The sequence below is a fragment of the Psittacula echo genome, assembly GCF_963264785.1.
Source record: "Psittacula echo genome assembly, chromosome: 2".
NCBI classification, from domain to species: domain Eukaryota; kingdom Metazoa; phylum Chordata; class Aves; order Psittaciformes; family Psittacidae; genus Psittacula; species Psittacula echo.
Genome location: NC_137737.1, coordinates 149,516,547 through 149,544,078, shown reverse-complemented (window position 1 = coordinate 149,544,078; position 27,532 = coordinate 149,516,547). Strand labels below are relative to the sequence as shown.

At 42.5% G+C, this 27,532-nt stretch overlaps 1 protein-coding gene across 1 annotated transcript in view; it reads left to right on the top strand.

Annotated features, from left to right (window-relative positions):
- Positions 1–5,241: 5,241 nt before the first annotated feature.
- The window catches only part of TMEM65 (transmembrane protein 65), a 33,562-nt gene continuing 11,271 nt past the window's right edge, over positions 5,242–27,532 (top strand). Inside the window, exons 1-2 of the mRNA XM_080610737.1 lie at positions 5,242–5,653; positions 8,690–8,929. Of these exons, the coding sequence (XP_080466863.1) occupies positions 5,317–5,653; positions 8,690–8,929 (577 nt within the window). The 5' untranslated portion in view covers positions 5,242–5,316. The remainder of the gene's footprint in view (positions 5,654–8,689; positions 8,930–27,532) is intronic.

Sequence of the window (27,532 nt, the reverse complement as noted above, 5' to 3'; positions counted from 1 at the left end):
TCAGCCCTCTCACTTTACTCAATTTATTAACAAAATAATTTATTGGGACTTGAAGGATATACTGATCTGTCCTCTAATATTTGTGTTCCATTTGTGTAAGAGAAAAAGGACAAAGTCTTCCATCATGTTTAGTGTGAAAAACTCCAGGACTCATTTGAAGAAATGTTGTGCATCCATATATGATAAATGTGGGAGGAATTATAGTAAACACTTACTTTCATATCTTCTGAGTTAAAAGAAAGCTTGTCTAAGCAAAGGTTTCACTTAGCTGTTATATGAAGCAGATCCCATCTTTTAGAAAATTAACCTCTAGAAAGTTGATGCAGTTGTTAATTATTTTCACTGCTAAAATGTTGTGCAATAGTCAGATTCTGCCTAGTTTCAGCTTCACAACTTGCCATACATTGATACACATTGACGGGTGTCACTGTTATATATACTTTTATTGTGTGCTGACATTGTTCTTTTATCAAGCAAGTTACTCAGACTATGTTTATCTTAAACCCACAAACTCCCACTTAATAAAGTGAATAAATTGATCTTTGGAGCCTCTTGCCAAGAAGCATTTTTCCAAACCTTTAGTAATTCTCCCAACAGTTTTTTGAGCTATGTGCAATTTATCATGGACTGAGGACAGTGTATCCTGAGGACACTGTAGCTGAATACAGTATGCTAAAAGCATTTACCCTGAAAGACAGAAAAAGTGTAACTTCTCTTGTATTTCATAACCCCATGTTTATATATCCAAAAAACATACTATCCCTTTCAGGTATACAGTTCCAGAGGGAGATTACTTCACTGACTGTCTGCCATGATCCTCAGCTTTGTTTAAACCACACAATGGGCCTGTCTGCTCCCTGAATGTTAAAAACAGGGAATAATTTACATGAACAAGACGAAGACCAGAAAAGGCCTTGACTCTGTGTAAGCTCACAATAACTAAAACATCCCTGTGTCATCAACAGTTTCCACCACAAATCCATAACATAGCTCCTTTCCAGCTACTATAAGGAAAATTAACTCTATCCCAAAGAAAGCCAGCACAGTCCTAACCCCAAAATGATCTTCAGATCATTTCTAAATGCTTATTAGTACAATAACGCATATGATTGTATAAAGCTGTGTAAGGAGGGAAACACTGATGATCAGGAAGATCCTCTGCTTGCACTTGATCATCTACAACTTCCCGAGATTATTTTAACTCCTTTTCTTGCTAAATGACAAGATCTTACTCATTTTTGCACTATTTCAATAGCTAATGATAAATTAAGCTCCCAATCTTTTCTCACATCCCTATTTCAGACTGTAGATATGATTTCAAATTTTAGCAAGTGGTCAATGTATTTCAAAGCTCCTTTTTTTAAGTGAGCATCATGTTGTGTTCTCTCATGTTCCTCTATCTGCCAGCACACAAATGTGCAGGATCAGAGCCTCGCTGGGCCAGCAAGACCAGAAGAGCCACGTCTTCTTCCGAAATGTGAGGCAGCACAGAAGTATCTTGTCCATGCCTCTCTGGAGCTACTTATCTGCAAGCTTCCTAGACATTTTGACTGCCTTAATAAAGCACTTAACTGGAAAACCACAAACAATGCATAGTTATAATTTATGGTATCAAATATCCTTTAAATCTTTGTCTCGCCTTAACTAACAATATTTACCTTTACATTGGGTGGAGATATCATGTTACTCCTTCCATAGAAAGTTCCTTCATAACTAATGTGCTCTTACTTCACCACATCAAAATGAAATTACTAAACATGTACTCAATATTTATACAGGAAGAGGGGTGCCTCCTATTTCCTGCCAATCTCCACAGAGACTTGTCTCTCAGCTTTGCAGTCCTTAGAAGTCCTTCCAGAAATTCTGTTAAGGATGGCTGCTGATTTCTGCATAAGCATTTCTCTAGCTTTTAGGGCTGAACACCACCAAATTTTCCATGTAGTATTTTAAATTATTTCCTCCTACTTCTGGTGTATATAAACCAGCTTTATTAATTTGGTTGCTCGTAAAATAAATCATGTTAGGAGAAAATTAATCTATTACCAAGAAAAACAAGAAAATATAGGGAAACTTCGGTTTCCAGAATGCTGTGAGAAATACGCATTGCAGCAGGTTTACAAGCTCTGCTGGAGTGTCAGGGGCTAATGGAAGTTCCTCTACACCATCTGCTGAACAGAGTTAAATAGTCTGATCAATTGAAGTGTCAGTGTAACCAATGGCTTCAATGTCACACTTTCACAAAATAGAAGTTCCAGCAAGGAATTAAGGAAAAAACCTGTTAGATTATCCTGTTCATTCGCTGTTGTTGCAGGATAGTCCCTCTGAAGACATTTTTATTCCAATTTGTTCAATGCAGTTTTAAAGGCTTGGAAAGGCATAAGCCACGGCTGCTGCCTGTAGTCTGCTAAACCCTGATCTCTACCTTGTCGTATTGTAATGACTTTATCTTTGTAATAGTATTGCATCATGTCTACTTAAATAATGACCTTGGACATCTGTATGTGGTTGATATATCTATATAGCAAATACCTGAAGGCTGGGTTACAAACTCCATACTCATCACTGATTTCGTATTTATTTCATCAGGGATTCACATGGCACAGTGTCCCATCTATAAGGAAATCCTTCAGAGACTGGCACAATAGACTGCCAGCATCACCAGGCAAAGGAACCCTTCCCTGCAGCCTCTGAAAACACCTGAATCCTTGTGATCACTGTCAGAACACCCCAAGAATAACCCAAATGCAATCACCATTTGAAATAGATGTACCATGTGGCTGGCATGGGCTGCACTGGTGGCACCTTTCTTGCTAGGTTCTAGTGTTCCTTTTTTGCTCCTTCTTTGTAGTCTGGTGTAATCAAGCTGTGTGAATATAAAATCAAACAAAATATATAGCAAGATATAACATAAACAATCAGACGTGTAGTATCAAAGTATTAAAGGTTTGGCATTTGGAAAGCTTGCTTTTTCCTTATTTTTCAGATGCCATTTTTCCAGGTGTTTGGCAATCCCATTGCACGTCCTGTGTTTATACATGGAAGCATCCATTTTTATTGAAAAAGCTATCTGATTAAGAAAATTTTAAGGGCATCTTTGAACACTGTTATGAACTCTCTTGCTACAATCCTCTGGAACAGAAAATGATTACTGACTGCCACATTGCACCTGAAGAGTAGCAGAAGATACCTTTTTTAAATAAATGCCTGCGAAAATAAGGACTGTTCTGAGCATCATCAGCAGCAAAGAGGCTCTGGATCAGGTAAGCATTAAAAGAGAGTTACAGAACTGTAAAAATCTGTCTCAGAGGCAGCTCTATTTGCTGTATGGCAAAAAGTCATTTAACTGGAAATAGCAGCCAACACCCATCTATCTCCACTATTTCTCTAACAGGGTAGAAATTACAACATCATATATTCAAGCATTTATGACTTATTTTCTCTATCTTCATGCTTTCTGCTCCCTCTCTACAATACACATACTACATAGAAACAAATAATATATAGGGATGGAAAGGACCTTAAGATCATCCAGTTCCAACCCCCATGGCAGAGACACCTCACACTAAACCAGGTCACCCACGACTCTGTCCAACCTGGCCTTGAACACTGCCAGGGATGGAGCATTCACAGCTTCCCTGGGAAACCCATTGCAGTGCCTCACCACCTTTACAGTAAACAGCTTCTTCCTTATATATCCATAATATTGATGCATACTCGAGGTAAACCACCTCTGTTTATCATGAGATCTATGTCTTTATACCAGGCATGAACTTCACAGCAGTGGAATTGGAGAGAAGATGCTGCATTTCACGCAGCATTTTAACTTCTCTTTGCAGAGAAGTCAGCAGAAACAAGTTAAAACTCTCCATTTGCCTCCCTCCAGGAAGGCAGCAGACCTGAAACCACCTGGATGGCCACTCCCACTCCAGAAGTGTGCTGCCTTTGGTATTAAAAGAGCTAACCATGCAGCAATAAAATTTAAGCGTGTCCTGAAGTCACTTATCTTAGTGTTAAACGAGTTCGGCATATGAGTGAGTCTCCTGTGGTTGTGCTTATTTAGGCCCTTTGCAGTCTAATTACAAAATCTAATACTTTTAGAATACAGTGTTTTGAAAATACAGAACCTGGATTAATCCCTAGCATGGCATACATACCTGGGAAGCATCCAGACCGAGCAGCAGAACACTTCAAATCTGTTTCTACATCCTCTGTTCATTCAAGACATAAACTGTCTCTTAAAAGTTTTCTGTTGTTGTTGGTTTTGGGTTTTTTTTAATAACCATTCAGGGTGGATTAAACTCAGTATCTGCCAATTAATTGAAAAGAACACAAATGCTGTATAGAATCATGGAATCACAGAATGGCTTGGGTTGGAAAGGACCTTAAGATCACCTAGTCCAACACTCCTGCCAAGTGTTGGAGCTTCCACGAGATCAGGTTGCTCCAAACCCCATTAAACATGGCCTTGGAACACTGGTGAGGATGGGGCACTCACAGCTTCTCTGGGCAACCTGTGCCAGGGCCTCACTACCCTCGGAAGGAAGAATTTCTTCCTTGTATCTCTAAGCTGAATCTCTCCTGTTTAAGTTTTAATCCATCTCCCCTTGTCCTATCGCTACAGTCCCCGACGAAGAGCTACTAAATATGCAGCTAAACTATACTAAACCAAAAACTGGAGGTTGCAATGCTAAAATACTCTAATGCAAAGACCTGGAAAATCGGAAAGAGAAGCAAAACCTTGTTTCCATTGCTCTGTGACAATTAACACGAGCCGGTAACACCTTTTCTTGCTGCGAGTAAGTCCTGTGAGCTTACAGGCACCTTAATAATAGATACAATGGAAAGAGCTTGAAGGGAGCCTTGTCAAGCACCAGGGTCCGGAGAACAGCAGGCGTTTAACCCCACTTGCGGCCCTCACTACGCCCCTCACACCGGAGGGCCTTTCCCGCCCCGCAGCCTCCCCTCAGCGGCGCGGAACGGTTGAGCGCTAAACGCGCTCCGCTGCCACGTCCCGTCCGGACGCCCCGAGGGGGCGATGGAGTCCGCGCAGCCGCCCGCCCCCCAGCCGCGCCTGCGCAGAGCCGCCTCCCCCGGCCGCCCTCCGCCCCGCCCTGCCGCCGGCGCGGGGCCATGGGCGGCGGCGGCGGCTGACCGGGCTCGGGTGGCGCGGAGCGGAGCAGGGCGGGGCGGGGCGCGGCTGCGGGGAGGTGCCTGGGCGCGGACCGCCCGGCCCGGGGAAGCAGCCGCGGCAGCGCGGCCTGGGGACTCCGCGGCGGGCGTTTCTGGCGGCCCGAGCGCCGCGCCCTTCCCTGCCCCATGTCGGCGTGGCTCGGCCGGGCGGCGCTGCTGCTGGGGCGGCCGGGGGGCCCTGCTGCTGCCGCTCCTTCCTGCCTGGGCTCGCTGCGGGGCCCGCCGCGCTGCTGCTGCCGCCGCCGCCTGGGCAGCCTGCGGGGCGGTGCCGAGGGGCTGCTCCTCCCGCGGGGGTCGTCGCCGCCGCCGGGGCGGGCGCTGGGCACCCACCCCAGGAAGGAACCGATGGAGGCGTTGAACACGGTGCAGGGGGCCCGCGACTTCATCTACAGCCTGCACTCCACCGAGCGGAGCTGCCTGCTGCGAGAGCTGCACCGCTTCGAGTCCATCGCCATCGCGCAAGGTGAGCGGCGGCTCCCGCAGCCCCGGCCGGCGGCCTGAGGCCGGCACCGCCGCCTCGCCCGGGGCCGCGCTGAGGGTTGGGGAGGTGCCCGGATTGGACCAGTGTGGGACTGAGCCCCCGAAGTTTGGCTGCGGCCAGTCTGTCCGTCGCCCAAGCGAGCCCTTCGGGCGGCGGGGTGAGCGGGGCGCTCCAGCGGGGCAGGGCAGCGGAAGGCGCACGCCGTTTTGTGTGTGAGCGGTGCATTATGTTATAAATGAGGCGCACGACCTGAAACTAACTTACTTTCCAGAAGCATCTGCAGCTCCTTCTGAACTTAAACGGAGCCGCCGTGCCGAGTGCTGGGGGTGTTTCTCATCTCCCGAGGAGTTTATAGAGGCGCGGGTGGCCGTTTTTGGGAAGGGAGTAGGAAAGTGTGTGTCTTATGAACCACTCTCCGCGTTAGTGCAGCGGGGAAGTGATTTCAGATCTCTTGAGAGGCGCTGGGCTGCTGCTGCTCCGGGAGCTCATTCATGAGTTACCGAGAGCTGCCTGCTTGCCGGCTTTGCTTCTTGGAAGTGCTAGGTGTTACGCGGGGAAGGTGTGTGAGTGCTGGGAGGGTTAGAGGTGTGTCTCTGAATACAGCGCTATGCAGTGCCAGTTACAGTAATTCAGTGATTGTTTCCATCTGATCCAGCCGTTCTTGCCAACTCGACACTTTTCCTACAATCAAATCCTGACAAAACCAAATTCTCTTATAATTACAGCCTCGGTACGTCTGTTTCTGATGCTTAGCTGTAATTTATGGTCCCTATTGCAACAAAGATGGTAGCGGGTACTTAGGAGATCAGGGTGCATTTGATCTAGGCCTCCTTGTGACTTTGATAGTGGCATGCCCTTGGAAAGGGCATTTCTGTGCCCTGTGGCTCTTCTGTACATGTCTGGACGAAATCTTGCGGTGGGCAGATATCAGGTCCAGGGGTCAGCCATGGGAACTCTGCTTTTGCGAAGGGGCAGAACCTTTTCCAGATGCCTGTTTGGTTTCGTTATAGCACACTTGCATATATAAACACTACTGTTTACAGACAGAGTGACAGTAACTCACGTAAGTGGTTCATTTTTTGAAGCAGTGCTTCTGTTTTGCAGAGTGTGAATCCTCTTGTATTTGTTTTCCAACATTAGTGGGAAGTATGCTTTGAGCTGTAGGTTGACACTAACTTTTGCTTACTAACAGCTAATACTCTTCCTAAATAAATTCTCCTCAGCTTCTGAGGGATTCTTGCCATGAGGTTTTTGAGAGAGTTTCAGTCTTGGCAGTTGCTGTTTGGGTGAACCCAGGCTGCTCGCAGTGCTTCTGTGTGTCTGGAGGATCGTGGTGGAGATCAAAATGAGACTTTAAAATGTATTTAGTGTAGTGTCTCAGTGTTGATACACAGATAATTCAGCAGATGGTCCTATTTAATGTCTTGTTGCTCAGTTGCTGTCAGCTATAATATGAAAGTCTATGTAATACGGTGACTTTCTGATGACTGAGGATTTAGAAGACAGAGAGTAACAAAAGCATTAGTTTGAGTTTAGAGACCTCACTGCATCATGATCATGAGATCTTAGTAAAGATGTAGTAAAGGGCAAAATTATTCAACTAGTGGAAATTATAATTCACTTGTGCCCGAAACTGTGAGCATTAGTCTCACTAGACAGATATTTCAACAAAGCCTCAGGTGTAGGCTTTGTAGCCTCACAGGTGAGGGCTGCACAGTGATGTAATGCATCAGACCTCAGTCCTTGAAGTCAGAGTCTTCATCTGCCCATCTTGATAAGATGTTTTGGAAAATAATCTTTTGCTTTAGCTAGCTCCATTCATGTTGTTTTGTTTTTCCAGACTGCAGCATTGTAACAGTTGTCAGCTTTTAATTCTAAGAAATGATGTTTCTTCGTGTGTTGTGGAGAAAGGAAAATCATAACCAAGAAGGGCTTCTAGAAAATCTGAATGAAAATTAGAGGGGAAAACAATAATCCTAAAACTGTAGCACATACCTTGTGTATGTTCCCTGATACTCTGAAGAACTAAAATCACACGAACAAGAGAGGAAATATGGCACAGAAATCATTCAGTGCTGGCAAAATAGATGCTTTGCTTTCATTAGATACACACACCTTAGCACTGAATCCTCTTTGGTGTGCACATGTGTGAGCTGCTCTGGCCCAGAGGGAAGGGAATGGTAATGCCAGAATTCCCTGGTGGGGATGGATTGCCCATAGCTGTTCTCTGTAGAGGACTGAATAATGGCAGAGCAGATTTTACATGAAGAAAGGCAGGGAACATAGCCTTGAGGAGTGGCGGATATGTATCGTCACTCTCAACACCACGGAGTGCCAGAAGAAGATAAAGGGGAGAGAAGGGCTGCACTGGAAAGAGAATGATACGATTCCTGGGTTAGATGTTGATGTTATGTACTTAACATGCTTTATTATGGTTAGATAATATTTTATATGTTTGCTTTTTCCTGCTGTTGAAACGGTGACTGTGTAGGAATGATCTGCCTACGTATACAGGTTGTGAGTAGCAGATGGGGGCTGAGAATTATTTGTGCTCTGCTTTCCAAGTACTTTTTCCAATCTACTGGTGTCACTTTTGGTATTTAAACTGACGAGTTCAATCAAGATAAAATGGTTTTAGAGATGTTTGGTTTCTCTTAATCTTCTCATTCAGTGGCAGCGTGCTGTAGCTTCCAGTAGCTGATACTTTAGATAAGGTTGCTAATTACTTTTGTGCTGATTTCCAATGAATGATCTAAATGCAACCTTCAGATTCACTTGTCTACCTACTGGGTAAATTCCTGTGTCCTGTTTGGGTCTGGAAAATCAGTAAAATCAGTCTCTCCTCAATCATTAAATACCTATGCAGTTTTACAACTGTACTTAAGCTTGCTTTGTGCCTGTGATCTTTTCATACTTCTATATGGAAAGGGAGGTCTTAGTCCAAACCCTTCTTAACACAGTCCTTATTGGGTTAAGTTTTGACCTTCTTCCTTCACTACCTCTTCTGTGCCCTAACAGACCCCATATCAGCTAGGGGAAGCTGTCAGCAATATGGGGAGACCTGGGCACATCAAGAACCAAATGGGGCCTGTTCCTCAGCCCATTCCCAGGCCTACCACGAGAAGGATGCAGTGCCATCAACTAATCGCCCTAGCGCAAAATATGACAGGACACACTATGTGTGGCCTCCGCTAATGGCAGAGGCTACAGGGAAACCCATCCTTTGCTGCGGCTGCTACGCTGAAGGACGATCCTCAGGTAGGTGAGTAGTAGCTGCTGACCTGTAAGTTAGGTGAGTCTCTGAAGCTGTTTTGAAACTTAACCCATCTGTTTGCACTGTAGTTGTAGGTGGGGAGAGGTTTGTGAATGTCTTCCTGCTGTCGCCTTGTCACCTATCTTACCTGGATGTTCATGTCTGGGCTCTTAGAGCTTCCAAATGCTGAGCACCAGCAGTCGGTTTCAACAGTTTAGCTTATTAATAAACACTGAGATTCTTCTGTTTGTTTTAGCGCATCAGTCAGAAGACAGAGAGCTTGTGATAAAGGATGGCTGTGAAGCTGGGAGCCTGACTTGTAATTAATAGATGGGCTTTGCTTAGAAGCTGGAGGGAAGGCTGTGAAACTGAATCTTGATGCAGTTCTCGGATGATGTTTTGAGAACTACACTTATTTAGACTGTAAACCATACCTTAACATATAGTCAAAACATCACAGACCTGCTCACCTGGATTTAGTTTTCTTCCTTCATTAATGTCTTCTTTATTTTTTACCCCTTTCCAATCTCGCAAAGGTGAATAACATTTCACCTTCTCCCAGGAAGAGGTTTGAAACGAAGTTTTCCAATTTCAGTGTGTGTTTCTTGTGTGTCAGCCACACAGATGGAGATGTTACATGTGGACTTGAATGCAAACAGTTTGTATTTTTCTTTCTCGTAGTTACAGGGGCACTGAAGTACCAAGAAGGCCAATTTGTTGTAAATGTAATAGTTCTGCTTCCCTGCTTGTGGAAGCCTTAATGAAAGTTTAGTTTTTTTGGCAGCAGGCAGTCAAATCCTCCTTCCTGTTGCTTGTTTCTTGCATGGGGAAAATGAAAGTGTAAAAAATCTTACTGGCAATGGAGAGAATGTTTTAATGCTTCTGACCTTCTATAGCAATTTTCCATTATAAAAGAGTGGTATTAGAAAGAAGATGTAACTCCTTTCTTAAGGGGCTTGTATTCAGGTTTTCTACCTTTAGTTTTCAGCGAATGATATGAAATGATTCATGAAAGCACTTGTAAGCAGTGCAGCAAGCCCAGCAGCAAGGAGGAAAAATACTAAAGGGTTTGACCTTGCTTAGGTAAGAAATGCTACTTAGCATATCTGCTGCATCTTTATTTCTTCTGAGGGTACTGTTGTTCTTATCTGTGCAGGGTTAGAATATTCTTGAACCCAGATGTAACCATTCTCCATTAATAATACTAACAAGATGGCTATCTAGGGTCTTGAAGAAATCTCAGGTCTTGATAGTGAGAGAGTCTGTTACTTTCCCATCTTTGTTGCAAAGGTGGGAAAACAATTCCTGTTTTCTCATCTTTGTGTACATATACCTAATATGTATATACAATATATAATTTTGTGTATATATACTATATAAAAATATATTTTAATATATAATGAATATTGAACACAATTCCTTGGAAAAAACAAGTTGCATTTTGTATTTTAAAAGGAAGGCTTTCATGGTGTGATCACTAAATAAAAGCTTTTCTGAAGTGTAATTGCTTGTTTCTCTGCCTGTCAGGGTTGTGTATTAACCAGCAAACATGCAAAACCCAGTAGCAGTGCAGTCTCAACAGCTAGTTTTGTTGGTTTAATTCACAGGTCTTGGAAAACGCAGTCTCTAGCTAGATTCTTTTGAAGGCACCGGTTTGCCATGGTTTAGGAAATTATCTGACCAAACTGGTGTGTTCTGATAGAAAAATGGTTGTAATTTCAGGTTACTGAATCTTTGTTCTTAAAAGTGTGTGGGTAAAGGGCACCAAAACAAGGCATTCAGTACAGTTGGTGGCTGGGGCAAGATTTCTCTGTGGGAATTTGCAAGCTTTTAGCCATTGTTAGGTGAAATCTTACTTGGTGCCTGAAGAAACATCTCTGGTCTATGAACTGGTGTTAAATTTGTGAGCTCACTGGTTTACTGGAATAGTTTAGGGAGTGTTTGACCCTAGATACCTCTACTTCCACAGCTTTAAGAAGTTAGTACAGAAGGCTGCAAATGTCAAAGACAAATGGATTTCACTGGGGTTTTTAGGCACTCCAAACAAGAGCTATGAAAAAGGTTCCTTTTGTTGCATGAGTCAGACATGTTTTGGAACAAACCAGATAATCTGCCATGGTGATTTAGAACCACTCATATTCCAGTACCTCTTTTTGTTAAAACTTAATCTGTCGTAACACGCAGAACATGATTTGATCCTTCTGGAAGTACTTGTCTTGTTGGAAGTGTGATTTCACAGTGCAAGTGTGAGGTTTCTTGCAAGGACCGCCCAGCCTGCTGAGCTGGGAGTAGAGGGAGCAGCCTTGCTGGTGTGCTTTGGCAGGTATGGTGGCACCTGGTAGGGTCAGTTCTCCTTCCCTCTGTCCTCTACAGGCCCATTTATGCAGATGAACTGGACTGTGTGTGGAGAACAGTTGTCTACCTCTCCCTTGCTGTGACCTAGGTCAGGAAATTGTTTTTAACTGCAGCATCCGATTGCTGTTCTAGGAGAAGGCCTTCTGGCAGACTGCTGGCCAACGTGTAATTCACAAGTTTGAAGTGCCCTGTCAAACTGGTAAGATGGGAAACTCTTGCCAGCCTGCCTGAGTGCGGTCCCTTTGTGTTTGTTCTCAGACCTTCACAGCATATACCACGACTGCTGAAGAGTCAGAAATACTCAGTGGTCAAAGGAATATCGTATTTCACACGGAAATGTGCTACTTCTCTTTTTGCTTCTGAAACTTTTAATTCTTTGTTTTTCTTTACGTTCCTCCCTCCTCCACCCCCTCCGTATCATGGAGTTCTCGTGTGGCAGCAAACTGATGCAGAAAGAAGGGTGCTACACAGACTGATGATCACTTTAACATCTACGGATGGAACTGTTCTGTTTGCATTACACAGATGACCACCAATTGAGAAGTATTTTATTACACAGGATAAAGAATTATAAAAGACTTCTCACCCTAAATGTCAGTTAATGGTAACATTAAATCCCAGCTATTGACTTGAAATTGATGCCATTTTGCTGGGATATGTGTGAAAAAAATCTTTTTTCTAGTGGCTCTGACATTATTTTTCTTCAGCCTGAGTGGAGAGAGAGGGAGAGAGAAATCATAAACTGTATTCGGCCACTTTGCTGTCATGTGCTTCTATATCTGGAATGCTCGATGCATAAAGCTGCTGTGGCTTCTGCAGGCCGCGATGCTTAAGAGCAGGGCTCTCTGTCTTCTGTGCCTTCCAGGGAGCTGGGATGGAGCCCGGCAGGGGAAAGCTGTGTTCCCACTGCTGACAGCTCACCCTGGTTACCTGGATGTTGTGAACAGTGATAAGGCTGTTTGATCAAGCAAACCCTGCAGCTGCTCTGATGAGTAACAGGTAGAGATGGGAGTTCTACCTGCTTTTTTATCCCTAGATTGAGATAAAAGTCCTACCTTATTATGAAATTACATCCTCCCTCAAAAATATGGATGCCTGTTATCAGAAGAGACAGAGTGCTTGGGAAGGTCTGGACACTGCATGAGGATGCCTTAGTTAAGAGACTTAATACTTCTGAAGTCCTATCAAGGGACCCCAGTATCCTCCAAGAAACCTTTCAAAAGTGAAATCCCAACAAACAAACCAAACCAAGCACAACCACATCCCAAAACTCCAAAGCAAAAAATGAATGAACAGGACCTCGCCTGCAACACATACTCTTGGGCAGTAAAAAAAGCTCTATTTCCGTTGTTCATTCCAGCAGTTTCTATGTCACGTTAGTCAGACACTTGTGTCTCCTTCCTGTTAAAGCTTTATCTCAACTGGATGCATGATTCATTTGAGCTTCCTTTTTTAAGTAACAATAAAACTGTAAGTCTAGGTAGCTTGGGGCTGTTGATTATTTCATCATGTTGGCATCTTGAATACACAAAGCACCTTATGGAAATGTTAACTGTAGGGAAAAATTTTCATAAAATTTTAACTTTGAATAAATTTGGTAATTCTCTGTTTCTGCTTTAAGCACTGTTTGTGAGGTTTATACTGTTCATGCTAATATAGATAATATACTATTAATATGCACAAAGTACTAAGTATTAGAAGTGGGATTGAGTACACCCTCAGCGAGTTTGCCAACAGCACACTGGAGTGAAGGGATGCCATCCAGAGGGACCTGGATGGGCTGGTGTGAAACTGATGAAGATCAACAAGGCCAAGTGCAATATCCTACACCTGGGTTGGGGCAATCCCAAGCACGAACATGGGGTGGGGGAGACTGGATTGAGAGCAGCCCTGAGGAGAAGGACTTGGCGTGTTGACTGATAAAAGCTCAACCTGACCTGACAGTGTACACTTGTAGCCCAGAAACCACCCGTATCCCGGGCTGCGTCAAAAGGAGCATGACCAGCAGGTTCAGGGAGGTGATCCTGCTGCTCTCCTCTCGTGAGGCCCCACCTGGAATACTGCATCCAGCTCTGGGACCTCAGACACAAGAGGAACGTGGACTTACTGGAGGGAGTCCAGAGGAGGCCACAAAGATGATCAGAGGGCTGGAGCAGCTCTCCTATGAAAAGAGGCTGAGGGAGATGGGCTTGTTCAGCCTGGGGAAGAGAAAGCTCTGGGGAGACCTTAGAGCAGCTTCCAGTGCTTAAAGGGGGCCTGCAAGAACTCTGAAGAGGGACTTTCCAAGGGCATACAGTATTAGGAGGGATGGTTTTAAACTGAAAGAGGGAAGATTTAGATTAGATATTAGTAAGAAGTTCTTTGCTTGTGAGGTTGGTGAGACACTGGCACAGGTTGCCCAGAAAAGTTGTCGCTGCCACATCCCTGGAAGCACTCAAGGCCAGATTGTGATGGGGTTTCGAGCAGCCTGATCTGGTGGAAGGTGTCCCAGGCCGTGGAAAGGAGACTGGAACTAGATGAGCTTTGAAGGTCCCTTCCAGACCACTCTATGAATAAAAGGCTGAGGTTTAATGTCATAATCAAGAAAATTGGTGCTTGGTAGTAATGATAAAACTATCCTGAAGCTGTCCTCAGAAAATGTCAAGTGTCGCTGTAGCTTTGTACTTCTGAGCTACATTCAGCAGGGTGCTTTTTTTCTGAAATGCATGTTGGTTTTTCCATTATAGTTTGTTTTTCTTCCATATTCTGAAATTTGACTTGTTTGTGCAATTTAAAGCAGATCCTAGTCTGAATTCTTTGCTTAAATTCAGAAACTTCACTGTATGTTTTTGCAGAGGAGAGCCTGCAAACATCCAAGTGCAATCGCTGTTAAGACCTGGACCTTTAAAGGCTCTTTCTGTACTGGCAGATGCTCCAGTATTAATTGGAAGATTTTAAATAATGACTCATTGCTGTCTTGCTTCATAAACTCATTGTAGCATCCAGATACCCTAAACCACTGATACCACTTGAGAAGCCAGCAAAGGAGGTAGTGTCACCAGAGACGACCAGTACTCTTGGTACAGTAAAAATAAAGTGTGTTTGCTAAGACATGGCATTGCATAAGGCCAGTGGGCTGCTGGTTTGACAGACTCTTTGCTTGCTTGGTTTGATGCAGTTGGCATGTATTGCTGCAAGAAGTAAAAGTAAACAGGTTTTGTTTATTTACAGTAATATAAAGCTTTTGGTCTCAAGAATTTTAGTGATCCCCATAGTACTTAGTCTTACTGTGGCTAAAGAAATGTTTCAAGTCCAGGTTTTGTGGAAACTGAGCTATACCACAGTTTCTAGATAATACTGAGCCAGAGATTTTGGACTGTGGAATAGCTTCATTTACTTGGAAGAAGCTCAGTGTCATCTACCTTATGCCTTTTCCTAGGAAAGTGCTGTACATTATATTACGTGGTCCAAACATAATTCAGAAACATTACTGTTATAAAACATCATTATTTAGTTAGTTGCCTCTGCCCTTCCCCGGGATTAATGCTTTAGAAAAGGTAAAGTAGAAGATTGCTTCAGTTAAATTTGGTGTTCAGCTTTTGCATGTGGTTTAAGCTTGTGATGTGTACAGGATGGTGTCATGCATGAAGAGCTTTTAAATCATGATTTAAAAAATAAGAAAATCTAAACTTTGAGTGTTTGCTCTTTAACTGTGTGTGCCTTGTGTCAAATAACACATTGTATATCTAAAGGAAAATCTGCTGGTAACTGCCTTACCTAAGGTGTAAGGGGTGCTTTTGATTTAGGTCTTTTTAGGAAAGATCACTTGAAATGCAACTTGTACTTACAATGTAACTGAAACCTTTCAGATTGGTATATTTGAAACACTTGGGTCTCCCTGGAATAGGCATGAATGCAATGGATCATGTTTATTCTGTGAACACAGAGGCACTGTTTCAGTGTGTATTAAAAATCAAAAGAAAAGTCTACCTGTTTCTTTAAGAAAGAGATTATTTAAAGCTTACTCATTCAAGTGAAAACTCTTAGCTTTAGTCAGCCTTATTTATTATTTAATCCAAATATGGAACTGCAGAGCCATGGTATCTCTGGGAGAAGATCTTCTCTGAAAAGAAAAATAAATGGAAAAACGAGATAAGCAAATCATGCAAACAGAGGGCTGAAGGAAGCTGCCTTGGATCTCTCTGGTGGTGTTTATTGTTTTTACAAGAAGTGGCTCTTATTGGGCAAAGCTGAACCTGTGTGTGAGCCGTCTTGTGCTCCCTTTCTTGTTTCTTTCCCCTTAAATTAGCACAGCGTTATTTCAGAAGCCGGAAAGCACACGTTCCTGTTTCTGTTTTGTGGCTGTTGGTGAGATCTTCCTTTAACATTGGTAAAGCCCCTTGGGTTTTTTTGGGATGTGACTGACCCTTGCCTGAAACAAGACCCTTGCTTCCTCTGCAACATGGGGAGTGTGTGGTAAGGCAAAGCCCGCAACATACCATTTTTAACTCGGCAAAGTGCATATTCCATTCAAAATTATAGGCTATGAAATCAGGTGTTTTTCCCAGTGTTCATTTACTTCGGGTTCTTAGGTATTTGTATATTAATTATTAATAAAATATACCCCCTAGCAGCTGTAATACATACTGATGCTTGCTATACGTCTTTTTCTGCAGCATTTGCCAGTTTCCTCTTGTATGTGATGGACTTATCATACCTATTGCTTTTTGAAGTATTTCTCATAGATGAGGGGTTTATAAAGTTTAATTTTGACAAACTCAGATGCTTCAGCTTTTAGTAAATTCCAACAGGTCATTATTTTAACTTATATGCTCCTCTCTACGTAGTAAAAAGAGTAAATAGGAACATATTTAAGACTGCAATATTATGTGCTTGGAGATAGGGCATATTCTGTATCAACTCTCCTATTGCCCTAAAACACACGTACAGAGCAGTGGCTTGTTTTATGCTTTCCTACTGCTTGTACCCAGGGATGAAACCTTTCCTTATCATGCTTGCTAAATAATACGTAGCTTTTACGGTGTCAGATAAGCATTTCCAGAATCAAAACTTGCCTTCAGTTGCCTTCACTTGCCGCAGTTCAGCAGTGATCCTAGTGAAAGGCTCCTGCATGACCTGAGGGAATGATGAAGCCTTGGAAAATCTTTTTTCATGTCAAAAAGAATGGAAATATTTGAGAGAAAAAGGCTTCAGGTAGGGTTAGGGTTTGGGACATGGTAGGTGATTCTTGTCCATGGCACAGACAGAGGTCTGTCTGCTTTAGGGTGTGTTGATGTGTGGAAAGTTGTATTGCCACGAAGCTCTAGTGTTTTCTCCAGGTCAGAAAGCTTACTGTGAACCAACAGGGAATTGTTGCCTTTTGACCTGCTGCATTTCTCTTTTAGACATCATCAATTTCTATTTACTGGACTGTTAAAATAACTTCTTTCTTGTGACTTTCAATTTTTTGCTTGGTAGCTTTGGCCTCTGCAGTGATCCGTCCCTTCCTGCTGGCCAGCTCACTGTAACATCTTACAGCAAGACTACGAATCACCAGTCTCCATTGGGATGTTATCACATCTTTCACAGCAATCTGAATGGGAAGAAATTGTATTTAATTTACTTTCTTGGGATTCATGGAACACTGGAGAGAAATGTGCATGAAACAGATTTCTTTATCCAAAGATACCGAAAGATGGTATCTTTTAAATACCATCAGCTTGTATTTTCAGATTGCAAATAGCCTTTCAACCCAGCTGTTTCTTTGCTTCATTAGTCCTGGCAATGGGCTGATTTTTACAAAGCACAAGTAAAGATGTGATGTTACAAATGTAAAATTAACTGGTTTGTTCAGGATGAGGAGATGTAAGAATTGCCAGCTGGATCCACAGCCATTTTGCCTAATAAAGATTTTTGCCAGAGAGAAGATATGGAAGATGCTTGAACCCCTTCCCAGTTTTCCTACTGCCTATTTATATTATTTCATACAGCAAAGTAAATAAATCAAAGTAAATAAGTAGCTATAACAGTGGCAGAGCTGCTATAAATAATCAGCCTGGTGACCTTTTTGTCTTGAAAATATCAGGCAGACTCCTTTTGATTCTGTGTCCCTCTCCCTGAACAGAAGGAACATGACAAAGGTGCGTTTGTGCTTCTGACTGGTTCCAGTGTGAAATACATACTGCTTGTGGTTTACTCCTTTACAGATCTGGTTTGTCAGCCAGAAAAAAAGCCTTAGGTTTTGTAATGTTTCCACTGCTGGTTTGCTTCTCTGGGTTGGATGCTAAAAACCTATTGTTTCAGCCTCATTTCCATGCTTGTATCAGTTTTTGCAGTAATATGGCTGAGTTTTGCTGTAATTTATGGCTTTGTGTTAAAACCTCAGTTAAAAAAAGCGCTCACTTTTCCTTCCGTGGCCAGGAGAGAATAATTACTCAGATGGCTTCCGCGATGTGGGTATGAGCATGCGCAGATGAGCTGTGGATGAGCTGATGTGTGGGAGATGTGATATGGGTGTGGATTTGCTGTTGGTTTCCCTGGCATTGTTGCAAAGGGAGTGTCCTATTCTTCACCCATGCCAAAAACCTCTGGGTGTGAGAGCCCCTTTTCCCACTTTCCGTACTAGCACTTCAGTTCTTCCCTGGGCCTGGCTGTACACCTGGGTGAGCACAAGTGCTGGAATAAAGGAAGAGTCCCAAATAGGTGGTCAGGAGGGAATTTAGGAATGGGAGGAAAAGGATAAAATCACCCCTTGCAGCAGCAACATGACTTTAGCTTGCTTCAGGGTGCAGTTTTGTATTTGACCTAGTGTTCTGTCTTCCCTGCTTTCTCGTGGGAAGTGCCCTGAGGGCTCTTGTGCCTCAGGTGGGAGTCTGTTCTGGGATTTGTGCCACTAACAGCACATAGAGTGACTTACACTGGTGAACAGCAAGTCTCCCAGGTTACTTTTTTTAGCATTGTCAAGTACTTGCAATTATATCTGCTCTACTGGAAGGTGTCCCTGCCCATGGCGGGGGGGTTGGAACTGCATGATCTTTAAGGTTCTTTCTAACCCGAACCATTCTGTGATTCTATATTTGGGAGCATTTTTGATGTTAAAATTCATCTTGTGTGGCTAGGTAGAGAGCTGTCTCCTCCCTTTCTCTGGCTCTCTATCCAGGATTACTCCTCCTGGGATCAGTGGCTGCCCCCTGAACCACACAGCACTTTGCTTCAGCACTGCGGAAAGCATCCTCAGCCTGAGTATGTCCCCTTCCTTGCTGCTGGCGAAGAGGCTGTGTAAACATTGCTCAGATTTTGGAGTAGCAGATGAGAATGAGGGAGGGGAAGGACTCTGGAGGCACACTGAGACCACACAGCGTGGAAAAAAATGTAGGAGTGCAGCTTTCATTAAGGTCTTCAGTAAATACTAATGTTACAGGTATGTCGCCGATGTAGGCAGTACAGTAGAGCCACAACATACTTCCACTGCCAAGGGGAAAGGTGTGAAATAGAATCCATATTTCCCCCATGTAGAAAATGAGACAGGCTTCTGTGTGCAGAAAACCTTGGATTTAGCTGTGGGTTTGTGTTTGTAATTTACTAATTCTCAAGCTGCTTAGCAGAACCGGAGGTGGAGGCTGTGATTTCAGCACTCACAGGAGCCTGCTGTGTGCTCACAGGGAAATTGTGACAGAACAGGTAAGAACAACTGGCAGTGGGAAAGGGGAAACGTGCAGAGTTGAAGAACAAAGACTGTGCTAAGTGGTGGAACCCTGACTTTTGTGAACTGCCGTTGGGTAGTTTTCTGGGAAGATTAAGAAACACAGGACTTAAATAAACAGACCAGATTTGTAGTACTTCATGGAGCTGAGGTCTGGAAGCAGATTTAGAGGGAGTGTGTGCACAGCTGTGACTTGCAGTGGGCTGGAGCCTGCGTTAGTACTGTAGTTGGAAGCCGCAGAGATGCACTGAGTTGGTTAAACCTCCTGAGGTAGGGTTCATGCTCATTGAAAGGCTGCAGAAACACAGGCTAGGAGAAGAATTTTCCTTCTTTGTCTTGCAGAATAAAGGCAGTTAGTTGAAAGAATGAAAAGTGAACTTGGTCGGAACTATTCACTTGTAGGAAGAGTAGAACATGGGAGTTTTGTTGTCATGTGCTTCTCGCTGTTTATAGGGCTTGATTTACGAAATTATCAATCTTAGTAATTTCAGATCATTTTCATGAACAGGTTTTTTAGAAGAGCTTAAAATCCATGTGCAGAATAAATTGAGAAATAATGCAGCTGCATAACAACCCAGCATATAGTCTATGTTCTTATAAAATAAAAGCCAAAAGAAATCATTTTTAGGTAAAGTTCCATGTAAAGTGTGTTTTATCTGGTTTTACATTTTACATTATACAACATTATACGACATGGATTCCTTCAGCTGTTTGCCAGAGATAGCTGACATCGCAGCTTGTCTTTGACCGTGGAGACTCAGATGTTGAAGTCTGACTTGTTTCACGAATGCAGCCAGAAGCTACGCCAAGTTACATGGGGAAGGGAAGAAGAAAGGAACCCAGGTGATGAATCTACTGTGCTACCTCTGGCAGTAGGTTAAGAGTTAAGAATAGCTTAATTGCTGCTGTGTTCTGTATTCATTAAGCATTAGTATAGAGAGGTGCAAATTATCTGAGTGTAATATGTGGACAGAACTTACATTGTCAGTGGTTTCTTATGGTGTTCCTTTTGCTGACAGGTATGAATAGTTTCTTAAGGACTTCAGGGAAGCTCATACTTGTGTCTTTATTGCTCCAATGCAGTGAAAAATTAGGAATGTAATTACGCTTAATGTGACTGCAAAAAAATAATGTTTGAACATCATTCAGTTTATGTGTTCTCTCTGTCTCACTCACTCTGAGGAGCTGTCTTAATTCCGAGACAGATGAAAAGCATTGAACTGTATGTGCATTTAAAGTTATTTCAGAGAGAAGCTTATTTCTGCTGTCATACTCGCTTTCAAGGTTGTCTTCAGGCAGGGAATGAAACTTTCTGCTGAAGAAAAGGCTGGTACTTAACTAGTATGTGATTTAATATCAGATGGTCTTTGGCTTTCTGTGAAAACCATGGTATAGTTCTTTTAAAGGGAAAAACCAAATTCTACCAAACACATCAAATTTACCAGTTGCCCTCCTGGTATAACTGCACTGCTGTACCTGCCTGCAAGTGATGTCGGGTATTGGAAAGGTTGTTACTGTCTGACTGAGTACAGGTGCTGCTGGTAGCAGGGACTGTGGGAAGTGCTGCTGTTGCCAGTTTTGGATTTGCTTACACAGTAAGCATCTCTTTTGATGTTGGCCAAATCACTTTTTATCATTACAAGACCCGTGGGTCCTGCAAAAGGCAAAATCTCACATTCTGTGCCCAGGAATGACAATAGAAAGAGCAAGTGTGATGAAAAAAGCCAGTGAGCATAGTGTAGACCTGGTCCACTACATCTGCTAGGAGGCATAAGCCCCCTTCACCTCCCCATGTTATTAGTACACTCAGAGCTGTGCTAGGGCAGGGGAGGAAGGAGTGGCCTGGTTTCCCCGGTAGCTGCACAGGCTGTCGTTAGTAACCTTCATCCTGCTTCAGCAGGGTCTGCTGCTAGCTGCAAGCACAGGATCATGTGCCCAAGCTCTCAATACTCTGCTGTTCTCTGTTCTTCACAAATTACCTTTTCTCGCTCATTTTTCCCTGTGGAAACAGTGCGGTTCTGGGCAGGTAGGAGAAGGGCAGCTGGGAGAGGAAGGATAAGAATAAGCTAACTCATCTCTTTCCACTAGCTTAGATTTCTTTTTGAAAACAGGACCTGGGGGGAACATCATTAAACAAAGGATATTATAATTGTGTATAGAACTCCCTAGGTATTTCATGGGCACTCGTATGTAGGCATCAGTGATGCCTAACACAGCTGTGTTTAAGGGCGATGAAAGACCTCTTCTAGATCGGATCTCTTTGGTTGTGCACAGAGCTCTGATAATTCATGTTCAGAAATCTTTTGTGGCTTCTCACAGAATTGCTTTGCATATCCTCTTACTTGAATGGACCTGTTGTGGAGAACAGCCGAAAACCTCATCTGACACCCTGATAATACATAGATACTAAGGTTTTACTTGTTCCTAGTTCCATCATTTGCCGAGCTGCTTCTCTGCTCAACTGCAAATGGGTGAAGTGATTGATAGATACTTACTTTGACTCAGAGGTGCCTGAGAAAAATCGGTGCCGACAAAGAAATGCCAACACCTCATCTTACTGAAACATAGTTAGACGAGTATATTTGGATGAGACTAATTCCATTCTAATATTGGTCTGAAGTACTTACCCAGTCTTTTTCCACAGCTAGTGGAAAGGGTGTTGTTAATCCTAGGAGAAGATTTGTTCATCTGAAGATAGAGAGTTGCAGTGCCATTGGGAAGCGTCCCTCCTCTGGTTCCTGGGAACTCATTGCAGTTCCCTGTGACTCTGTGGATGGCTCGCTCCAGTCTGGGAGTTGCTGCAGCCAGTTTATTTCTTGGCAGCACTCAAGTACCTTCTTATTTTTTTATTATGTTAAATAGCGTATAACCATTTGCTTCTGAAATGCACAGATAAGAATGCCATGTTATTTTTCCTCTTCGCTCTCCTATTATTGTTACTGTGCTTCTGGTGTTTTTATACACACACTTTGGCTGTTTTCCTCACATTTTCCATGTCTCTCTGAAGGAGACAGCTCAAATGCTGTGTTTCTGTCTTTACCCTGCATTTTTATTACAGACTGCAAGTCTTTTCTGCATTGGCATCATTTTAGCTGATTAACCCCTCGAATCTTGAGGCAAGCATCTTATTTCTAATTCTTTTCACCTGCGGTTTGAGACCTTGATAAGCAAACCACTGCAAATCCTATTTTGGTGTGAACCTGCTAGAACAGAAATGAAAGGCTTTATAAAGTACTGATAGGGAATTGGACTAGATCGGGGGGGAGGGAGGACGACGGGACACAAGACGACATACACACCCAACCTGTTAATGATGAAAGCAGTGATTTGAGTCTCTGGATACTTGTTTGCATGTTGTTTTCTCCTAGATTCCCTGTCAGGGTTTTCACCTGGGGTCTTTGTGTTTTGTTAAACTTGTTTTAAAGGATATGAATGGTGCATCATGTTTTTGGAAAGGATAATAGGATAAACACATCATATACTCATAATATTTGATAATGAACATCCAATAAGCACTGCAGATAAATTTGAAATGAAGTTCTGTGATATTTAAACTTGCATGTGGTGAGATATAATGTACATTTCTGTTGCTAAAAGCATCCATTCTATGGAGTAACTACTGACCACTAGATGAGGTGATGCAGAGTAGCTGTATTGCCAGTCACAGGTTTATTTGCTTTGGAGCAGGCTGGCTGCATCCAGTGTAAGTGGCATTTAGCCCTGGAACTCCTGGGGGGCACATACCTCCCCCACCTGCTTGGAGGGGTTCGCAGGAGTGAACTGTGCCCAAAATCACTCCCAGGTTTTGTTCTCAAGGGAATTGTTTGGCTGATGCCAGGAAGCAAACAGCAGTCCTGCAAAGCTTGTTCAGCGCTTGGTCCAGTAGATACAACAGTAGTTTCAAGTAAAGATGAGAATCTCTTATGCTATTTCAGGGTTGTTCAGGGATGGAGATGCAAGGTGCAGTCACTGTGTGGTTTCTCACAGTGTTACACAGAGTATTAAAAAAATGTTTAATGTCCTCTTTATTTTATGCAGAATATTTGTTTGGACATAATTATAGCTGAGAAATTATTCTATCATGCCCATGGCAGGGGGATTGGAACTGGATGATCTTAAGGTCCTTTCCAACCCTAATCATTCTATGATTCTATGTCCTCTGTCTATTCATCTCTTACTAGTGCTTTGCTCAGCTTTCTCATGTGCATGTGACTGAACAGGCCAACAGCCAAGTTTATATTTAGCACTGCACGAGTCAGCATCCTTTCATGCCTTAATCATTGTAGTAACAGGAAACCATTTGGGAGTTAATAACAAATGATGTGGAGTTTTTTCTTGGCTGTCAACCCATGGATTGGTTTTTCCCATCAGAATCGTAAGGGAACCCAGTTGAAGATCAGTGGACATGGTTTTTCAAATTTGTGGCTTGCTGTAAGCACTGAGATTTTGGCAGTGTTTGTTAAAACATTGAGAAAAACAAAGGAGGAACAAAAGGCAATTGGGATGTGAATATGAGCTTATTCCATGAACGAACTCGTGCATCGTGGTCAGAATTTACTCTTAAGGATCTACCTGTAGATACTGAATGAAGCAGTATAACATACATCTCATTTCTAGGTTTCAATTCAGAATTCTGGGGATAAGGATCCTCTTACGGAATATCTCGTTTTAATAGACACACCACTTGCTTTGTTTTCTTGTTGTATGCAAGTGAGGCCCTTGCTGTTCCATGATGTGTATCTGAATGATTTGCTGAAATGATGTGAACAGACTTTTGAATTTGAGGCAAAACTCTTCCTAATTTCTAAATGAGACCCTAACCTTCAGATTCCTCTTCCTTCTTGATAGTCATTGTTAAATCATTAATCTCATAAGATTTGGGTCACCGTTTAAAACCTTATAAAACACTGCTCATATTTTTGTCTTGGACTTAATACTCAGCTGTAGCATGTGTCTTCCTAGGGCAGCCCTGGCCACAGTACCTCTTATCACTGTTACGAGTTTCATGCTGCTGGGTGAGAGTAAAAGATTGAGCTATGGAATCTAATAGCAGTGTTAGCTGCAATTTGAATTAAACATAATAACGTGCCTTTAGGCTTGCAGGTTCTTTTGTATGCCAGATCTTAAAAATTGATAACTCAGGAACTGGTGATCACAATTTTCTGGGTTTTGGTTGCTTTATTTTTTTTACCAACTGTCCGAATAAATGCACTCCCATTACCCGTTAGTCCATTGGGGGTTTTATCACCTAAGGAGAATAATCTTAAAACTAAATTCAAGTACTTGGTTTAAATTGGCTACAACTGGCAGAGTTAATTTAACTCACTTGATTTGCGGCAAGCTGGGGGTAATGGTAAACTCATGTTGACAGTTCTGTATTCCCCTGGACTCTATCTATTAATAAAAAGTAAATGTTAGCAAAAAGAAGGTGTAAATTCAAAAAAGATCAAGGACAGGTTTAAGAGGCACTTAATTTTTTATCTCTGCCCCCCCACGACTTTGCTAATTCAGGGCTCATGACCCGTGTTGCACTTGAACCTTGGATTATGACTTCATTTATGGCAATGAAAGTCAGTTAGAAAATAGCAGTATTACTTACTCTGCCATTTCATTTTATTCCTTCTGCGATAAGATTGGATGAGGCTTTGAGCAACCTGGTCTAGTGGAAGGTGTCCCTGCCCATGGCAGGGGGTTGGAACTGGATGAGCTTTAAAGTCCTTTCCAACCCAGACCATTCTATGATTCTATAAAGATGAATTCTGGTGTCTGTGGCAGAGGATGAGCTGGTGAATTGGCTGTTGTGAAATGCAGTACTGGAGGCCAGTACTGCCTCTTTTCCCAGACATCTAAACTCCTGGAACTGTTGAACTCTGACTGAATTAATTTCTTGACAGGAGATTTTGCACTTCGGACCTTGTTTTCCCTCCAGTAAAACAAGTGAAGGGCATGTTTCCTTTGCTGTACTCTGAAGATTTTTTTCATGGGGTGTTTTTTTTATTTTTGCTGAGCCTTGGAAATTCAAACAGTCAGAACAGTTTCCTATGAATAAACACCTGATTCTGAAACACATTTTGTTATCTAGAGTTTTAGAAGATTGCTTTAAAGAATTCTTCTGTGTCTGTGAGATGTGTTCCCCAAGCCTTCCTATCTTTCAAAGTATGTTATGGTTTAGAGGGATGGTATTGGAAGTGACTCTGTAAAAAGGTTACTGGCTTTCATGCCACAGTGGTTATTTAATTCTTTCAGCTTTCATTCTGTTTTTTCCCCTCCCAATATCGCAGCTTTAAACTAAACCTCAGCCTCTGCAAGTCTTGCTGAGCTGGTCCTTCCCCATCGGGCAGTGCGCTGTACCTTGCAGTGGCAGAGCGTACTTCATCTGTCAGTGAAGTCATCTTTGTGCTTAAAGGCTTGTTTTGGTGCTCCACAGGAGACAGGTTTTTCCTTGAGTCTGGTCCTGCAGGTACTGTGTGACAGGGTCCTGAGCAACCTGATCTGATTTGGCTCTGCTTTGTGCAGGACTGGGACTAGGTGTCTCTCCAGGCTAAAGACTTGGCTTGGCTGAGGCAGAGAGGGTGTTGGGATTGGAGCTTCCCTCTCTGGAGCATGAGCAGGTTTGATCTGCACTAGTTATCTGAGCTTTGTCTGTCTGACTTCTCCCATCTGTGTCTCATTAGTTAGTACATGTAATCCCAGATTTTTTCCCCAGATTAATCTTCATCTCTATGATGGAAGCTGTACGTCAGGCAGATTGCCAGATGAGTTTGGCAAGACTTTCTCTTATGAATGAAAGTTCTTATGGATGTGGCAGGAAGACGCTGTCACCTATGCAAGAATATCCTATGGCCAGACAAGAGAAGTGCCACCATAGTGCTGTCTTACTGACTTTTCTTTTAATATTGAAGTGCCTCAGGTGCCCTGCTTCATAAAATGGCTATTTAGCAGATATTCCACCCTACTGAAAGAGGTTATATCAATGATGAAGTAATTTTTGCTTGTAGTTGATCCTTTGCTGTTTCCCCCTACCTTGCAGTAACCCATCATTCCTCTGACCCCAAAGTAGTGTCGCCCAATCTCCCTTCTTCTAAAACCATCCCAAGATAGTTCTTATGTTCTGGAGGAGCAGGTTTATGTTTTTTAATTAATGTGATTTGAAGCTTCCATTATTCATAGATGTGAGAGTTTTGGGGTTTTTTCCTACCAAATGCTTGCCCTCAATTTCTCCTTTTGGTAGTAAGTTCCTAGAATCAATTATGCACTGGGTTTTAGCTTTGTTTAATAGCTTTCTCTCTGCACTGAGTGGAGAGTAATTATGTAGACTGCCATGTGCTATCAAACTCAGGAACCTTTTTATAGTTTATAGTTAAATCCACAAGACTGATGGTAAATCCACTAGAGGCTCGTAATATTTTGTGACAAACTGGGTAGTCTTCTATCTTTGTGTTCGTACCCACAATACTTCACTTGGGAATTACCTAAACTAACTGGTTATCATAGGGCAAACTATGAAAAGATGTTTTATTCAGAGGTAGATAAGAGTGTTTCCTGGAAGTTCGTTTATGTTACAGCTTTTTATCTTCCTGTTTTAGTTTCTCCTTTATAGTAGGTTTGAATATAGAGTGGCTTGGGTACACAAATACTTCCTCTAGTCTACACTGTTCAGACATATGCTCAAATGGTTCACAGCCTGTGTTTGCAGCTTTGTCTGTTCATGTACTTGGCTGCTCCAAGTAAAATTTGAATACTTGAGGTTGTGTTGTAGGTTTCTTTCATGTTACACCATTTTTTACCTTTGCCTATAGAAGTACCTAATCAAAAGTATGGAAGCAACTTGTCAAAAGCTCAGGGTTCATAATACTGGAAGATATTGGGGCAGCTTTGTTTTCTGCTTTAAAATGGGGTCTTTTGCTCAACGGCCACATTTCAAAAAATCTACAAATGTGACAGAAGCCTAAAAAAGTAAGTTTTCTTTCCCTCACCCTGTGGAATGGGTGCCTGTTGCTGCTGCACCTCTAATAGTCTGTGTTAGCTTCCTGTAGAGTGCTCTGTCAGGTTCAGGAGTGACGTCCTGATCCTTCCAAGCACTTAATGGTTTGAAGCCAAAAAACAACATGCACCAAATGACCAGACTTGTTCTGCTAGTACTGGGATCAGTGGTCTCTACTGTCACTGTAGTATTTTTCTTTTATTCTCATACTAGCTATTAAAAGATGCCTTCTGTCAGAACAGAGGTAGGAGCAGACTGTCTCTGGAGGAAAGGTTGTCTGCTGCATGCATAGAGATCTAAAACCAAATAATTAAATACAGTTCTCTTTAGATGTCCTGGTTTGTCTAATTTTAGTGTGTTTTTCTAATTCTCAGTAATTAAAGATGGCTGTTGAGCTGCTTCTAATGTATGCTGTTACTTTGCATAATGACTTATATTAGTGTAATCTTGTAATATTTCTCTAAGACTTTTTGGCTTTAAATTTTTTTTTTTTTGTAAAATAATAAAAATGTGGATGTGAAACATTTATCTTCAAATTTGAAAGCTGTTAAATAACATAACTGCTTTTTTGCCTGCTAGTAATTTGGT